The following is a 16,688-nucleotide window of genomic DNA, read 5'->3' as shown; positions in this document are numbered from 1 at the left end:
ACCTATATTGTGAAATGATTACCACAATGGGTTCAGCTAACACCCATCTTCTCATACAGATACAGGACAACCTTCTTCCTTGTGATGAGAGCTGTTAGCATTCACTCTCTCAGCAACCTTCCTATGAATCATACAGCACCGTCGGCTACAGTCACCATGTTGTACATCACATCCTGGGGACATGCTTATCTTGAAACTGGAAGTTTGCACCTGTTGACCACCTTCTTCAATTCCCCATTCTGTCACCCTCTGCCTTTGGTAACCACAAGTCCGATTTCTTTTTCTCCAAGTCTGGCTTTGGGTTTGTTTTTTTTGTTTTTAGATTTCACATATACGTGAGATCATACAGTATTTGTCTTTCTCTGTCTGACTTACTTCACTAAGCATAATGCCTTCAAAGTCCATGTCTATCCATGTTGTCCTAATGGGAAGGCTTCCTCATTTTTTATGGCCAAATAACATTCCATTGTTTTTATATGTGTGTGTGTATACAAACACACACACACACACCCCCCACATCTTCTTTATCCATTCATCCAACAATGAATACTTAGATTGTTTCCATGTCTTGGCTGTTGTACATAATGCTGTTAGGAACATGGTGTTGCAGGTACCTTTTCTAGTTAGTATTTCATTTCCTTTGTATATATTCCCAGAAGTGGAACTGCTGATGCATATGATAATTCTATTTTTAACTTTTTGAGGATCCTCCATACTGTTCTCCACCGTGGCTCCACCATTTTACAATCCCACCAACAGTGCACAAGGGTTGCTTTTCTCCACATTCACGCCAGCATTTGTCATCTCCTGTCTTGCTGATGATACGGCCTTTCTAATAGGCCTGAGATGATATTGCACTGTGGTTCTGATTTGCATTTTCCTAACGACAAGTGATGTTGAGCATCTTTTCATGTACCTGTTGGCCTTTCATATATATTATTTAGAGAAATGTCTATGGGTCCTTTGCCCATTTTTCACCTGGCTTATTTGGTTTTTTGCTGCTGAGTTGTATACAGCTCTTGAAATATTTTGGATATTATCCCCTTAACAGATATATATATGGTTTGCAAACATTTTTTCCCATTCTGTAGATCTTCCTTTTCACTTTGTTGATGGTTTCTTTTGCTGTCAGAAGCTTTTTAATTTGTTGCTTGTGCTTTAGGTGTCAAATCCAAAAGGTCACTACTAAGACCCATGTCAAGGAGCTTTAGTCCAAGGAGTTTCATGGTTTCAGGTCTTACATATAAGTGTGTAATCCATTTTGAGTTAATGTTTTTGAGTGGTCTAAGATATGGGTCAAGTTTCATTCTTTCACATGCGAATATCCAATTATCTCAGAACAATTTATTGAAAAGACTGTCTTTTCTCCACTATTCAACAAAATTATTGATGAATAAATTACAGTATAGCAACATATTGGATTATATGTGAATTGTATTGTGTGAAAAATGAATGAATTATATTAGGGAAAATGAACAAACTGCAGCTACCCAGACAGCATGAGGAATCTTATAAACAGAGAAGACAGCATAAGCACACACCACTTTCATAAAGGTCAAAAACAAACAAAAATAAATAATTTATTATTTAGAGATACACATATAGGCAGTGTAACTTTTTTAAAGGGTTTAAGAAAGTAAGGGAATGATCAATACAAAACGAAAGTGTTTACCTTGGAAGGGGAGGAACAAAGATGGAGAAGGGAAGAGCACACAGGCACACAGGTGTTAGGGATGGCCTGATTTTTAATGTTGACTGGTGTTCACTTTATCATCCCTCATAACATGTATACTGTAGACATAATTCATATATATATCAAATATCACATAGTAAAAAAATAAAATTTAAATGGGAGGTAAAACCTCTCCCCACTACCAGTTCTTTTCTTCATTATTTCAACATTTCCAAGTCCCTCCTCCAGCTGGGTCTGTCCTCTCCTCCCCTCACAGTCAAGCATCTGAAAGATCAGCCCCTTAACTGGACTTTCTCAGCTTCCTCTCCACTGAGTTGTTCTTCACACAGTTCAGCCGGGCTTGTGCTCCAACTGAACACAGGCCTATCAAAGGTCATATACCACTTCTCTGCTGCCACACCAACACTCTGTGTCTTCTCTCAGCTAACTTTTCTCAGTGTCTGTCAGGACTGCTGGCAGAGTGTCCGCCAGGGGCATCCCAGGCTCTCCTTGTCCTGCTGAGGTACCAAAGCTACAAGGCTCTGTCTCCCCTGCCCACTCCCCACAGGCCACTTCTCAGGGCTGTTTATGCAGCTGAGGACCTTGAGACAAAGGGCAGGCTTGCTTACTGCTTACAATAAAAGGGCCAGATCCCCGCCCGCACTCCACCCTCCCCAGCCAGTGCTCCTGAGCTGTGACACAAACCCACTATACCCCCTGCACTGATGCGGGCCTTGGGGAGGGGAGAGGGTGAGGAGAACCCAAATGTTCGTGTGCGTTCGGGATGTTTCTGCTGTGCTGAGTAACAAAGTCCTTTGTCTCTGACTCAGGATTCTCAAGTCTTCTGCCAGCACCCATGAAACAGGAACAAGCCAGCTTATTACCTTCAGGTAGGGTAAAAAAAAAACTAACTCCAGACCCAACGACGATGACCTTCTGCTTGTCACACTCTCTTGCTTTTCGTTCTACTTCTCCACCGTCTGCTGCTCAGTCATCTCCACCTCCACTGTCAGGTGTTCTCTAGAACTCCTCCTCAGGATCCCACCCCTCCCTCAACCCACTGACTTGGGTATCGTGCCAGGGACCAATGTTGAGAAGAGGAGTAAAAGCCATCTGTTTGTTTGTTTTTTAAATTGAAGTATATAGTTGATTTACGATGTTATGTTAGTTTCAGGTGTACAGCAAAGTGATTCACTTACACACACACACACACACACACACACACACACATATATTCCTTTTCAGATTCTTTTCCATTATAGGTTATTACAAGATATTGAATGTAGTTCCCTGTGCTATACAGTAGGCCCCAAAAGCCACCTGTTTTAATGACTGTTGCATGAATGACCAGCAAAGGACATCTGAGACAAACAGCCTGTAACCTAAAATTGCAGATCTTGAAAAAAATTTGGGATTCCACTTGACAGAAGTAAAGTCAAAAGACCTGTTTAACGTATATTCAGATGGGGGGTGTCTAGCAATGTCCCATTAACAATTTAAAAAGAGAAGTCAATTACATCTACACCAATAAAGTTAGAGGAAGAAAAATTAAAAGATATCATTTAAATAGTATAAATAAGGGACTTCCCTGGTGGCACAGTGGTTAAGAATCCGCCTGCTAATGCAGGAGACATGGGTTCGAGCCCTGGTCTGGGAAGATCCCACATGCCACGGAGCAACTAAGCCCGTACGCCACAACTATTGAGCCTGCGCTCTAGAGCCCATGAGCCACAACTACTGAGCCCACGTGTCACAACTACTGAAGACTGCCTAGAGCTTGTGCTCTGCAACAAGAGAAGCCACTACAATGAGAAGCCCGCACACCGCAATGAAGAGTTGCCCCCGCTCACCGCAGCTAGAGAAAGCCCGCACACAGCAATGAAGACCCAACGCAACCAAAAATAAATATAAGATAATAAATAAATTTAAAATAAATAAATAAATAGTATAAATAAAAGTATCTATGGGTAAATGCTTTTTTTAAAAAGGTGCAATGGGGACCTCCCTGGTGGTCCAGTAGCTAGGACTCCACGCTCCCAATGCAGGGGGCCTGGGTTTGATCCCTGGTTGGGGAACTAGATCCCACACGCCGCAAAGAAGATCCTGCAGGTGGCAACTAAGACCTGGTATAGCCAAATAAACAAATAAATAAAAGGTGCAATGGCATAATACAGAAAAATATGAAACACTTATAAATGCAGAAAGACCCCATTCTTACGGGATTAGAAAACTCAATATTCAAAAGAAGTTAATTCTTCTCCTACTGACTTTCAGTCAGTGCAATCCTGGTCAAATCTCAACAGGGTTGTTGTTGTTGTTGTTTTTGGGGGGGGGAATTGATAATTATCATTTATACAAAAATGTAAGGAACCAAGAATAATCAAGACATTTTTGATGAGTACAAGGTAAGAGGGCTTTCCCTCTGAATACATTTGTTACAGAGCTACAGTAATTATGACAATATACGCAGCAAAGTAGACTTAGTAGCCACTGTGTTCTTCACCACCACGTGCTTAGTTAAAAAAAGGCCAGTGCCACTTAAGAGTGTCCTAGATGCTGCAAAATCATTAACTGTATTAAATCTCAACCTTTAAGCACATGGCTTTTGAATATTCAATGTGATGAAATGGGAAGTCTGCATAAAGCATTTTTGCAATGTTCCAGAGAAAAGCACTGTGCACTGTGAGCTGAATGAGCCACTTTGTCCATGAAACATCAATTTTACTTGAAAGAATGCCTGACAGACCAATCTATGCTTATTCAGACTTGGATACTGTCAGACATCTTCTCAAAAATGAATGAAATAAGCCTGTCCCTTCAAGGAAAACAGCTGATACTACTTGTGGCCAATCATAAAATCTGAGCTTTCAAGCAAAAATTGGAAGTTTGGAAAACTTGTATCCATCACTGTGGACTTGAACGCTTATCCACATTTAGAGACCTTTCTGATGAGATCTGTGGTGATAGTGACAAAGTGACTTAAAAAAAAAAACAACCTGAATGATGAAAGGTGTCACTATCTCAAAGACCTCCCTTACTCAGTAAACTGCTATTTTACAAATGACCAACGCGTGGTGTTGCAAAAACATGTGTGGGTAAGAGGTTCATTGAGAGTGCAAGATAGACAATGGATTTCAATTTAACAGTGTAGGAAAAATTCTTTGATATCATTTCAGATTGTACATTACAGCTAACCATTAGGAAACTATTACCTGTCATGGTTTGGTGTGGTATCAAAGAATATCCACAGTTACCTGAAAAAGCCATTAAAATATTTTCTTCATATAACTTCAATCAAAACAACCTATCACAAAGAATGAACACAGATGAGAATTCAGCTGTCTTCTATTATCCAAACATTAAGAAGATTTGCAAAACAGTGCTATTCTACTTACTATTTTTGTTTTGGAAAATAGTTTTCATTTTTCATGAAACTGAATAGTTTTCAGTTTCCATGACTCCGCAATTTCTTTCCTACATGTATACACAACAGCATGTGTGAACGCGTGCTCCGAGAGCACCATTCGTAAGAGCAAAATTTGGAAAACAACCAAAATGTAGTACAAGTTCACAGAGGTGAATAGTATACAGTAGCGAAAATGAAAAACGACAGCATTTATGAATCTCAAACATAATGCGGAACAAAATAAATCAGACACAAAATAACGCATACTGCATGGTACGTGTATAAAGTTCAGACACCAGAAGAACAGGACAACACTGTTTAGGTATGGAGGTGCGGGTGCTGTAACTAAGGAAGAGGAGCTGGAAAGGCTGCAAACTCTGTGGAGAGGTGGGGGGGGGCAGACACGGAGGGGATCTAGGTGAAGGGCAGTGTTTGACTTGTGACCTGCACTGTAGCAGAAATAAACCCAAACAGATCAGCAATCACAGGAAGTGACAAGTATTAATTTCACCATTAAGAAGTAGCTTCTCACGTGCCGCAACTAAAGATACCACACATGGCAACGAAGATTCAGCACAGCCAAATAAATAAATTAATTAATTAAATTAAAAAAAAAAAAAGAATCAGAAGAAGTAGCTTCTCAAATGCAAATCGAAACAATGAGATATCACGTCACACCTGTCAGAATGGCTATTCTCAAAAAGGCCACAAATAACAACCACTGGTGAGGATGTGGAGAAAAGGGAATCCTTGTGAACTGTTGGTGGGAATGCAAACTGGTGCAGTCGCTGTGGGAAACAATGTGCAGGTTTCTCAAAAAACAAAAAACAGAACTACCATACAATCCAGCAATTCCACTCCTGGGTAGATAGCTGAAGAAAATGAAAACACTAATTTGAAAAGACACATGCACCCCAATGTTTATAGCAGCACTATTTACAATAGCCAGGACAAGGAAGCAACCGAAGTGTCTATCAACAGATACTGGATAAAGAGCATGCGGTACATAGATACACATGTATATGACGGAATACTACTCAGCCATAAAAAAAGAAATTTTGCATTTGCAACAACATGGATGGACTTGAAGGGCATTATGCTGAGGGAAATAAGTCAGAGAATGACAAATACTGCATGCTATCACTTACACATGGAACTGAAAAATAAAACTACTGAATATAACAAAACAGAGAAACAGACTCACATATAGAGAACAAACTAGTAGTTGTCAGTGAGGCGAGGGAAGGGGGAGGGGCAAGGTAGGGGAAGGGATTTAAAAGATACAAACTACTATGTATAAAATAGATAAGCAACAAGGATATAAGGATATATTGTATAGCACAGGGAATATAGCCAATATTTTATACTAACTATAAATGGAGTATAAACTTTAGGAATTGTGAGTCACTGTGTTGTACACCTGAAACTTACTGTGTATAAACTTTACCTCAATAAAAAAATAAATAAGTGGCTTCTCAAAGGAGACCAAATTGAGTATACTTCTATGCTGACTGCACAAGGCCACTTACAAGATGTAACACAGAGCAAATGAGAACAAGAGGCTACGAAAAGGAGAGGAAGGAAGGGAGGGAGAGAGCTCATCGACCTGCACAAACAGTAAACAAAAAGCCCTGAGGAGGGGCCACCACAACCAAAGGAACAATGTACTGAGATTTAATCATTCAACCTGTACTCATCCAGCACAGCCTTAAAACCTAGAGAGCAAAAATGGAAACATTTACAAGAAAAAAGGACAAATACACACGCACAGTGGGAGGTGTTAACTGACCTTACTCAGAAATCAACAGATTAAGCACAACAAAATTAGTTAAGAACACAAAAGGATCTAAGAACACAATTAACAAGGGGTTGATCTAATGGGAGTACACAGAGCCCTCTATCTAAACGCTGAGAAAACATTTTCAAGCACACATGGAACTTTTATAAGAACCTAACCACATATCAGCGTAACTGACTGATAAGGAGTCATTGTAATACATGCCATGATCTCCAACTGTAACAGCATTAAATTAAAAGTCAATATGATTAAAGGTGATCTGAGAGATAATATGTTTGGATATTTACAGATACTTCAAAACAATTTATGGTTAAAAACAGAAATAATCAAAATTGGATAACAATTAAAATTGAGCCAATACAACCAGCAATTCAAAATCTAGAGCAGTAATTAGAGGTTTCCAGCACACATCAGGGCAGAGTAAGAAAAACTGATGAGAAGAACTGCATGTAGAGAGACAGAAGAGTGGCCGCAGGGGAAGAAGAAGAAAGGAGACTTGTGGTGGCCTCAGCAGGGTGCGTGGTGAGGGTCGCCTGGCCATCAGAGAGCGGCGCTGGGCTGTCTCCCACCCTCCTCCCAGTAGGTGGGCTGAGCAAGGCCAGGTTCCCGCTAGGTCTCTGGGGTGAGACAAGCACAGGAATGGAGCTCCCAAAGCAGCTGGCACCAAGCTCAGGCTCCCCAGACACTTGTCAGCAGCCCTGAGAAGAGGCCTAGAAAATGGAGAGCCCCCCACACTGACACGCACCCCACCTTGTCACGGCATCTGTACCCCGCTCCCAAGAACAAGAAACTGGGAGAACCACATGTCTCAACTTACTGACAGCATCTGTCTGTAATTCGGGACCCTGTGGTGCTTTTGCCACCACTACCTTTCAGCACACTGAACAGAACAGAACATCTGTGGAGGGATAAACAAGAATCTGCCCACAAGCGAGCCTCTGGGAAGACAGAGGATGGTGAGGAGACAAGGTAGAGGGATGGACTCGGCACCACTCTCTCTGTGCCCCGGAACTTCTATCAGAGGTACCACAGCGTTAACCAATCAAATACTGCCGTGTGCACACACGCACACACACACACACACACAAACAGCAGTAATTAATGAAACAAAGTGAAAGAGAGATTTTAAAAATTAAAAAAAAAGTTCTTTGAAAAGACGAAATCAATACACTTATAGAAAGACTGGTTAAAAAAAGAGAAAGAAAAAGCACAAATATGAGGAATAAAAAGAGCTGTATCTACAGGTATGGTAGGAATTAAAAACAGACCACCCGGGGCTTCCCTGGTGGCGCAGTGGTTGAGAGTCCGCCTGCCGATGCAGGGGACACGGGTTCGTGCCCCGGTCCGGGAGGATCCCACATGCCGCGGAGCGGCTGGGCCCGTGAGCCATGGCCGCTGAGCCTGCGCGTCCAGAACCTGTGCTCCGCAATGGGAGAGGCCACAACAGTGAGAGGCCCGCATACCGCAAAAAAAAAAAAAAAAAAAAAACAGACCACCCACACACAACTTCATACCCAAAACTGACAATTTCTAAGAATATAATTTACCACGACTAACTTGAATAGAAATGGAAAACCTCTTATCACTTAAAGAAACTGAACGAAAAGTTTAAAAGTTACCCAGAGACATGCCTGTCTGTGAAGGGAACAGGAGGAGGCTGACAGCAGGAGGGGCATGGCCACAGGCAGACGACGCTAGAGCATCTGCACTCTGCTGGGCGTGAGCCGGACAGGAGCAAAAAGAGGGAAAGAACAGCAAAAGCAACAGAGCCCTGCAGAGGATGGAGAGGGGTGGGCACTTGGGAGGCGACTTCCCTCAGCCACAGGGGTGGGAGACCAGCCAAGCAGGGCCAAGTGGGTGGGGGGTGTTTGGGAAGAGAGGAGAAGGAAGGGTGTGCTCCATCTCTGCATCTGGGGGCGCAGTGACAAAGCCAGGGCGACACGCTGGACGCCCTTCCACGACCTGGCACCTCGCAGGCGGGAAGCAGTACCCCAGCGGTGCTTTTCTCCAGTCATGTTCTGCCAGGCAGGGGCAGCACTGAACCAGGCCCCAGGCAGATAAGTTAGGCGGCTTTCCAAGAGAAAAATGACAGTGAGCTCAGAGGGACCTGACGGTGGGAAAGGGACCGAGGAGGTCCAAGAACTATGGTAACGGAGGACACTCAGGCAAGTGACCTAGAAAGACAGGATCCAGTCGGATGTGTGAACCGAAGTCCTCTTAGGTGTATGGGAAGGACAAGGTCTAGGCACAGAAGAGGAAGTCTCTGGAGAAATGGACAACGTGGAGCTGGCAGGCACAGAGTAGGGAGAAACGTCAGTGCCCCACCACAACTTCTGGTAACAGAATGCGTATCTGCAAGGGAGTGATTCAGAACCAGGTCCACTGTCCATGCTCAGAGCCCTTACCCTGATGACCTGAGAGAGCGGGACAACACACAAACTCATAACTCTGGGCCCACCAGAGAGCACAAAGGACCAGCTGAACTGGACAAGTGTGACAGGCCATCTGGGGACAAGGCGAGGAAGGCAGGCAGCCATGAGTGGGTCGGAGGACACAGCTCAGCGTATGACAAGTTCTTAAAGGCTGGGTGTGGCTGGTGGGACTTGCCGGGCCAGGCCCTTCTCTGGGAGCAAGCAGAAGCCTTCACTGCTGGGGTGGTGGGTGGTCTCCACCCGAGGCCCAGGCTGATCCACCGAGAATAGGGGACCGAGCCCTCCATGAGACAGGCCCAGGACTCACACGGACACAAGCACAGGCCACACCCCGAGGCCCCTACAGATGCAGGCAGAGTCTGGCTGCCACGCGGCAGGGGCAGGATCACGAGGAAAGCTGCACCCCGAAGTCCGGGCACAGGACTGCCCAAGGTTCAGGCCAGACAGGGGAACCAAGGAGACACGAGGCAGGAGGCTCTCGCCGCTGGCACACAGCACGGGCAGAGTATGGAGAGAGACCCTCCGCCCGAGCCCCACCCCCCGGCCCGCACAAGCAGAGGGAGCAGCAGCCGCCAGGGGGACGAGTCTGTGGGGCCACAAGTGCAGAGCCACAGCAGCCCCAGGGCCCGTCAGACTGGCCGACCAGGCCCCCTGCCTCTGCACGCGCTGCCTGGCACTGCCCCCAGCAAGAGCAAGGAGCAACAACACTGAAGGAAGAAGCAACACCAACACTACACAAACTCTTCCAGAAAAGAGGAGGAGCAGGAACACATCTCAACTCACTTTACGAGGCCCTGAAAGACATAAAAGACAAGAAGACTTTAATGAGCCTCCATAAGCAGACCCTCTTCACAAGCACAGATGCAAAGTTCTCAACCAAACGTGAGCAAATCACTCCAGTGACATGTAAAAAGCATGTCCACGGAAAGACATGTACAAGAATGTTCACAACAGCTTGACGTAAAAAACAGTCCAAATCTGGAAACAACAGAAACATCCATCAATGGTGAACAGGTAAACAAACTATGGTATATCTCTACAATTTATTCAGCAATAAAAAGGAACAAACTACTGATGCACAACTCTCAAAGCACGACACCAAGTTAAAGAAGTCTATGGGACACTCCAGAAAAAGCAAATCCATGGGGACAAAAATCACGTCCGTGGTTATTACGAGGGGTTGGGAGGAGGGCAAGGGCTGCCTACCAAGGTGAACAAGGGAACACTTAGGGGTTCTGTATCTTAGCCATGGTAGTGGTGTTTACACAACCGTATAAATCTGTCAAAACTCAGTGAACTATATACACTTTAAAATGAGTGAATTTTACTAGATGTAAATTACATCTCATTAGTTTAAAAAGTTCAGCAATTTTAACCAGCTTGAGCAAAGAGGCCAACTGTACAAAAGCAACAGAAGGTTTACGTCTACAAATATAGGTCAACATTATACCTCTGTGGTCCCTGGGGTCACTTTTTTGATGAGGAGAGAAAGCCTCGTGTGTCGATTCATTATCCAGGACAAACTGGGAGTCAGGAAATGAGACTCCCCTCGTGGCAAGACTAGTTATGGGAAATGACAGGCATTTTCACTTGCCTCCAAAACCAGGATGAGCAACAGCAACCCTTCTCCCAAAGGCACAGTCAGGCCAAAACACAAGAGCAGGACTGGAAACAGGAAGAAAAGACAGCAAAATTTAGGAAGCAAAGAAAATGCGTTAGCCAGGGGGAAGACAAGAATGCTGACTGGAAGTGAACAGGGAACAAATGAATATCAGTAAGCTAAACAGCCTTCCATTAAAAAATGGAGAAAAGACTAAATACTTTAAGTGGACACAGAAAGAAAACAAAAGTAAAATAAAATGATAAAAGCACAAAGATCTGAGGGTGAAAAAACTTAAGATCGACTATGCCATCTTTTTAATCCCTAATTCCAGATTTATCCATTGCTTTGTTCATTCGTTTATTTATGCATCAATTCAAATATTTTGGGTACCTAAAATATGCCAGGCTAGCACTGTTCTTGGTAAGAAAATACACAAAAAGGCCTGCCCTCTTGGAGTGTATAATCCAATGAAGGAAAAAGACAAACAAAATGAATAAGTAAAATGCACAGTATATTAGGAAGAAGTGCTAAGGAGGAGAACAGAGCAGGAAGAGTGGTGTGTGGGAAGAGGCTGAGTGAGAAGTAAATTTCTATTTTGATAAACAACAGATTTTGAGTTTTAGCTACTAAAGCACTACTATAGAAACTGGCACATGAGCTGGGGTGCTGCCTTCAAGGAAACCCTAAAACAGAAGTCACTGGCTCAGTGGCGGGCAGCAAGGAGGCTCAGGCGAAGAGGCAGCAAACTGTTGGCAACCAATGTGGAAAGCAGTCCCAGGTCAGGAAACAGAATGTGGTGCTGGGTGCTGCTGTCATCGGCCACGTGCAGAGCGGCATTAGCAGAAAGACAACAGCTCAAAAAATAATCATCAAGCAGAAATCAAAGGAACAGAAGAGCCCTAGAATGTGGGGCCTCAAATGGCTGCAAAAGCCAACTCCTTCCAGAACCCAAAGAGCAGGTTTGAAAGCCCTTTCGGAACCAGGGCCCATGAAGACACCGTCTGGGCTAAAGATCCTGATGTTCTCAAGAAGGCCTCATTTAGCTGAAGCAGGAAATCAAGGGAAAAAGAGGGGGGCAGGGTGGGGGTGGGGAGTCCGACTTGAGAATTGCATCTGGGAAAGAATTTCAGGCAAGATACCAGCGCATGGAATTGTCTAGCACTAACAAGCACACGAACGCCTCTAGCTTTTCACCAAACTACACTGCCAAAGACAACCTGAGACCAGACTTAAAAAGCCAAAACCCACCCTTCGGGCCCCCCAAGCTTGCTGACGGAGCTGTCTGACCAAGGAGGGCAGGGCCCTTCCTACTGACTACAGGTGTCATCAGGAAGGGTGGCGGGGACCCCAGCCGCTGGAGCCAGGGACGAGGAGATGGCGCGGGAGGGAGTTCCTCCAGAAAGCAGAGCCAAATGAGCCATCTCACCGGCCGGTCCGCTCCTCTGGGCCGGGCACTCACCGCCGGCGGGTCGAGGCTGCCGCGCCGCTCCTCCTTCTCCACGGTGCGCCGGCAGTCCGGGCACACCCACAGAGGCAGGTGCAGCACGCTGTTGCCCTTGGGCGCCATGGACAGGGCCAGCTTGCTTGCAGTCTTTACTCCACTCTCTAAGAACGAAGAGTCTTTCCGCTCGCTTCTGCACAGAAGACAGTAATCCCCAGCGGGGTAGGGTGGTGTTCTATGATTCATGCCAAAATTAAAAGGAGTCTGGAACAGAAAAAAAAATTGTATTTTCAAAACATGAGCCCAAGAAGGGTCGTCTGCACCGTAGAGAAATCATCCTGAAAATCCTGAAGACAGGTTCGAGAGAGGGACACCTGGGCAACAGGTGAGCAGGGAAGCCAGAGTACACATGGGATGGAGCTGTCAGGACCCCCAGGCCTCTCTCCCATCTGGAGTGCCCCTACCGTGAACCCATCAGGCGGGAAGGTGCACCAGGACCCATGCCAAGCCTATTCTGGCTGGAACGTTGCCCAGATGCCCCCCCAGCCCTGCCCAGCCAGCAGCCCAGCTCTTCCCTCAGCCCATGGCGCTCTCCCTGTCTTCTTGTACTCAGGCTCGCACAGGCCATTGGCTGTGCTTGTTACCTGGAATACGTATAAGCATGTACACGACTGGTGCCACAGCTGACAGAGTGCTCTTAAATGGGCCCCAGGCTCCATTATCAAAGCCTGGAATGACCAGGTATCAGGTGCTTAAACAAGGGGGCTGAATGGATAAATGAACAAATGAGTGATTAAAAAAATGAATAAAGGGGCTTCCCTGGTGGCGCAGTGCTTAGGAATCCGCCTGCCAATGCAGGGGACACAGGTTCGATCCCTGGTCCAGGAAGATCCCACATGCCACAGAGCAACTGAGCCCGTGCGTGCCACAACTACTGAAGCCTGCATGCCCTAGAGCCCACGTGCCGCAGCTACTGAACCCGTGTGCTGCAACTACTGAGGCCTGTGCGCCTGGAGCCCATGCTCCGCAACAAGAGAAGCCACTGCAATGAGAAGCCTGCGCACTGCAATGAGGAGTGGCCCCCGCTCGCCGCAACTAGAGAGAGCCCGCGCATAGCAACGAAGACCCAACACAGCCAAAAATAAATAAAATTAAAAAAAAAAAGAATGAGTGACGGCACCACTAAGACGCCAAAGACTTGCACGTATGTTCTTACCTGCTTTCATAAACCAGTGATCAAAACTGCTTACACCTGTCACATCCACAGGGTTCCCCGGATTTAACCAAACCCAGCTCAGCAGCCATCTGAATGTCTGGGGTGCAAGGGGAGAGAACTGAGTACTATCTCCCATGGAAGTAGCTGTCTTTCTCTGTCCCAACAAATCCAAGAAGCCTGTCACCAACAGAACAGCTACAGCCTTCAAACCTCTCTAGGCCGCCTTGCTTACCCAGAGCAGGAGATGATGGGCCCCAAGGTTAGAAAGGTCCCCGAACAGAAATCATAATGCTAAGAGCCAGAACTGTCTTGCGAGCACCCAGTTCATTATGCATTCATCTGTCTGTCTGTCCATCCGTCCATCCATCTAGTGTTTACCGGAAGCCCACCGTGTGCCAAGGCACTGGCCCAGGCACTGAAGACACAGTGGTAAATAAAACAAAAATCCTGCCGTTAGGGAGGTAATTCTTGTCAAACACAAGAAGAAAGTAAAAAATACAGAACATTAGACAGTGGTAACTGAGAAGGAGAGAAAGAGCAAGAAAAAGTGTCTGGGGCCGGGGACGATACCCTTCATTCACTGTGGCCATCAAGGGCCTCCTTGAAGAGACCTCTGAAGTGCGGGGCTGGTGGAAGCCGCACAGACACCTGAAAGCAAGCGCAGAGGCCCCGGGGCAGAGATGGAGGGGAAAGGGAGCAGGGAGCCAGGCATGGCCTGGCCTCACTCATGTCCTAACGGGGAGACAGGACGTGTGTGGAGAAGAGATGCGATGGCGGAAAGGAAGGGGCCCAGGAGACCGGGGTGAAGCCGCTGTGAAGGCAGAGCCCACAGGACGGCTGTGGAGCCCGACGTCGGGGGAGAGGAGAGAGGCCAGACAGCCCCACAGACTGTGGACTGCGCGTGTGGAACAGCTCCGAGGTGAGGAGGACTCGGCCGTAGGTATCTGAAACAGACTGCATGCCAGGCATCCTTACAGGTCAGATGACTGGGTCCTGCTGGTCCCAGAGGGACACCAGACAAGCACAGACAGAACCAGCTGACGTCCCATGGCAGGATGAAGGCCGGAGGCTGAAGCTCGGGCCCTGTGAGGGGCTGAAGATTGCTCAGAAGGGGATGGCGTGACCCAATTTTCATCTTACAGGGAAAACCTGTTGTGTGAACAACGGACTCTGAGGAGGTGACCACACGTGAGGCAGTTCCAGGTGCAGGCGGCCCTGGAGGAGCAGAGCGGTCAGACTCGGGGGCTCACCCGCCCGGGCAGTGGACCCACCAGCAACAGGGGACAGGCTGCAGCGGTGGAAGGAGCAAGGGTTGGCTTTGGCCACTGTGCGGTCAAAGTGTGCATCAGCCACCCGGACAACATGGAGCACGACACCCGCTGGAGTAGCCACCGGAGGGGTGCAGCTGGATATGCAATTTGGGGTCTGTAAAGCCAGAGCCAGACAGGATGATCCACGGAGGGCGTGCAGCCAGTGTCCTGAACGGAGGTCAAACTTCTTGATTCTCGACCACTATGCTCAAGAAGGAAGCGAGTCCTCTCAGGGAGGTGAAGCTCTACTCTGCGAACCTCTTTCAGACAAAGCAAGTGACACGCTCACACAACAGCAAAGCCTGACTAAACCTCGAGCTAACCACATACTAGTGCTTGCCACATGGTCACTCTCCCGTGATTAAACGTGAGGGACAAGTCTGTCATACAGAGTGAAGTAAGTCAGAAAGAGAAAGACAAATACCGTATGCTAACACATATATATGGAATTTAAGAAAAAAAATGTCATGAAGAACCTAGGGGTAAAACAGGAATAAAGGCACAGACCTACTTGAGAATGGACTTGAGGATATGGGGAGGGGGAAGGGTAAACTGCGACAAAGCGAAAGAGAGGCATGGACATATATACACTACCAAACGTAAGGTAGATAAGATAGTGGGAAGCAGCCGCATAGCACAGGGAGATCAGCTCGGTGCTCTGTGACCACCTGGAGGGGTGGGATAGGGAGGGTGGGAGGGAGGAAGACGCAAGAGGGAAGGGATGTGGGAACAGATGTGTATGTATGACTGATTCACTTTGTTATAAAGCAGAAACTAATAAAATAAATAAATAAATAAATAATAAAAGCAGCAAAAATATCAAACACACACACACACAAAAAAAAAACGTAAGGGACAAATATAAGTCCCACTGGTTCTCGTAAAAACATTTTACAGCTGCACTGAAGTATAACTGAGGAACAATAAGCTGAAAAGATCTAAAGTGTGGGACGTGAATAGTTAGGACACGTGAACACACGCGTGAAACCATGCGACAACCAAGATAACAGACATCATCCTAACCCCCAAGGTTCCAGGAGGCCCTCTGCTCCCTCTTTCTCCCCACTGCCTCTTCCCTCCACCCTTCAGAGGCCACCACTGGACTGAGTTCTGTCTCTGCAGATTACTGGGGAACTTCTAGAATTGTTTATAAATGATGTCACACAACATATTCTCTTCTGTCTGGCTTCTTTCACTGAGTATCATTACCTGGTAGTCCATTGTGTGGGTGAGCCACAGCTTGCTCATCCATTCTTTTTTTTCCCCCTTAATTTTTATTTATTTATTTATTTATTTTGCTTACCCATTCTACTGTTTGGAAGCATTCAGGTTATTTCCAGTTTTCAGCTATTACAAATAATAGTGGCTATGAACATTCATGTATAAATCTTGCTGCGAACACGTTTTTGTTTCTCTTGCATAAATACCAAGGAATAGAATGACTGGGTTGTCTAACTTTTAAGAAAATGCCAGGACTTCCCTGGCTGTTCAGTGGTTAGGACTCCATGCTTTCACTGTCAAGGGCCTGGGTTCAATCCCTGGTCGGGGAACTGAGATCCCACATGCCACGTGGTGCAGCCAAAAAAAAAAAAAATAAGTAGAAGAAATTGCCAAACTTCTCCCAAAGAGCAGTGTTAAAGAGTTCTGGTTAACCTATATCCTCATCAATAAGTTTTTAAATTGTAGCCACCGTAATGAGTGTATAGTATTGTCTCAATGTGGTTTCCCTAATAATACGTTAAATATCTTTTCACAGGCTTATGCAGTATCTATTCAAACTTTTGGCCTGGCTCAAGGTTTATCAATTTTA

The 16,688-nt window shown here is 45.9% G+C and overlaps 1 protein-coding gene across 2 annotated transcripts in view; it reads right to left on the bottom strand.

The window, feature by feature from the left end:
• The window catches only part of FAM193A (family with sequence similarity 193 member A), a gene marked incomplete at its 5' end in the record, with an annotated part of 177,018 nt that overhangs the window by 89,798 nt on the left and 70,532 nt on the right, over positions 1-16,688 (bottom strand). For both annotated transcript variants that reach the window (XM_079704779.1, XM_079704780.1), the window contains one exon: positions 12,371-12,616. In XM_079704779.1, the coding sequence (XP_079560905.1) occupies positions 12,371-12,616 (246 nt within the window). The remainder of the gene's footprint in view (positions 1-12,370; positions 12,617-16,688) is intronic.

This window comes from Hyperoodon ampullatus (genome assembly GCF_949752795.1).
Source record: "Hyperoodon ampullatus genome assembly, chromosome: 1".
In the NCBI taxonomy this organism is placed as follows: domain Eukaryota; kingdom Metazoa; phylum Chordata; class Mammalia; order Artiodactyla; family Ziphiidae; genus Hyperoodon; species Hyperoodon ampullatus.
The sequence above is the reverse complement of the archived record's forward strand: the minus strand, read 5'-3'. Positions and strand labels throughout refer to the sequence as shown.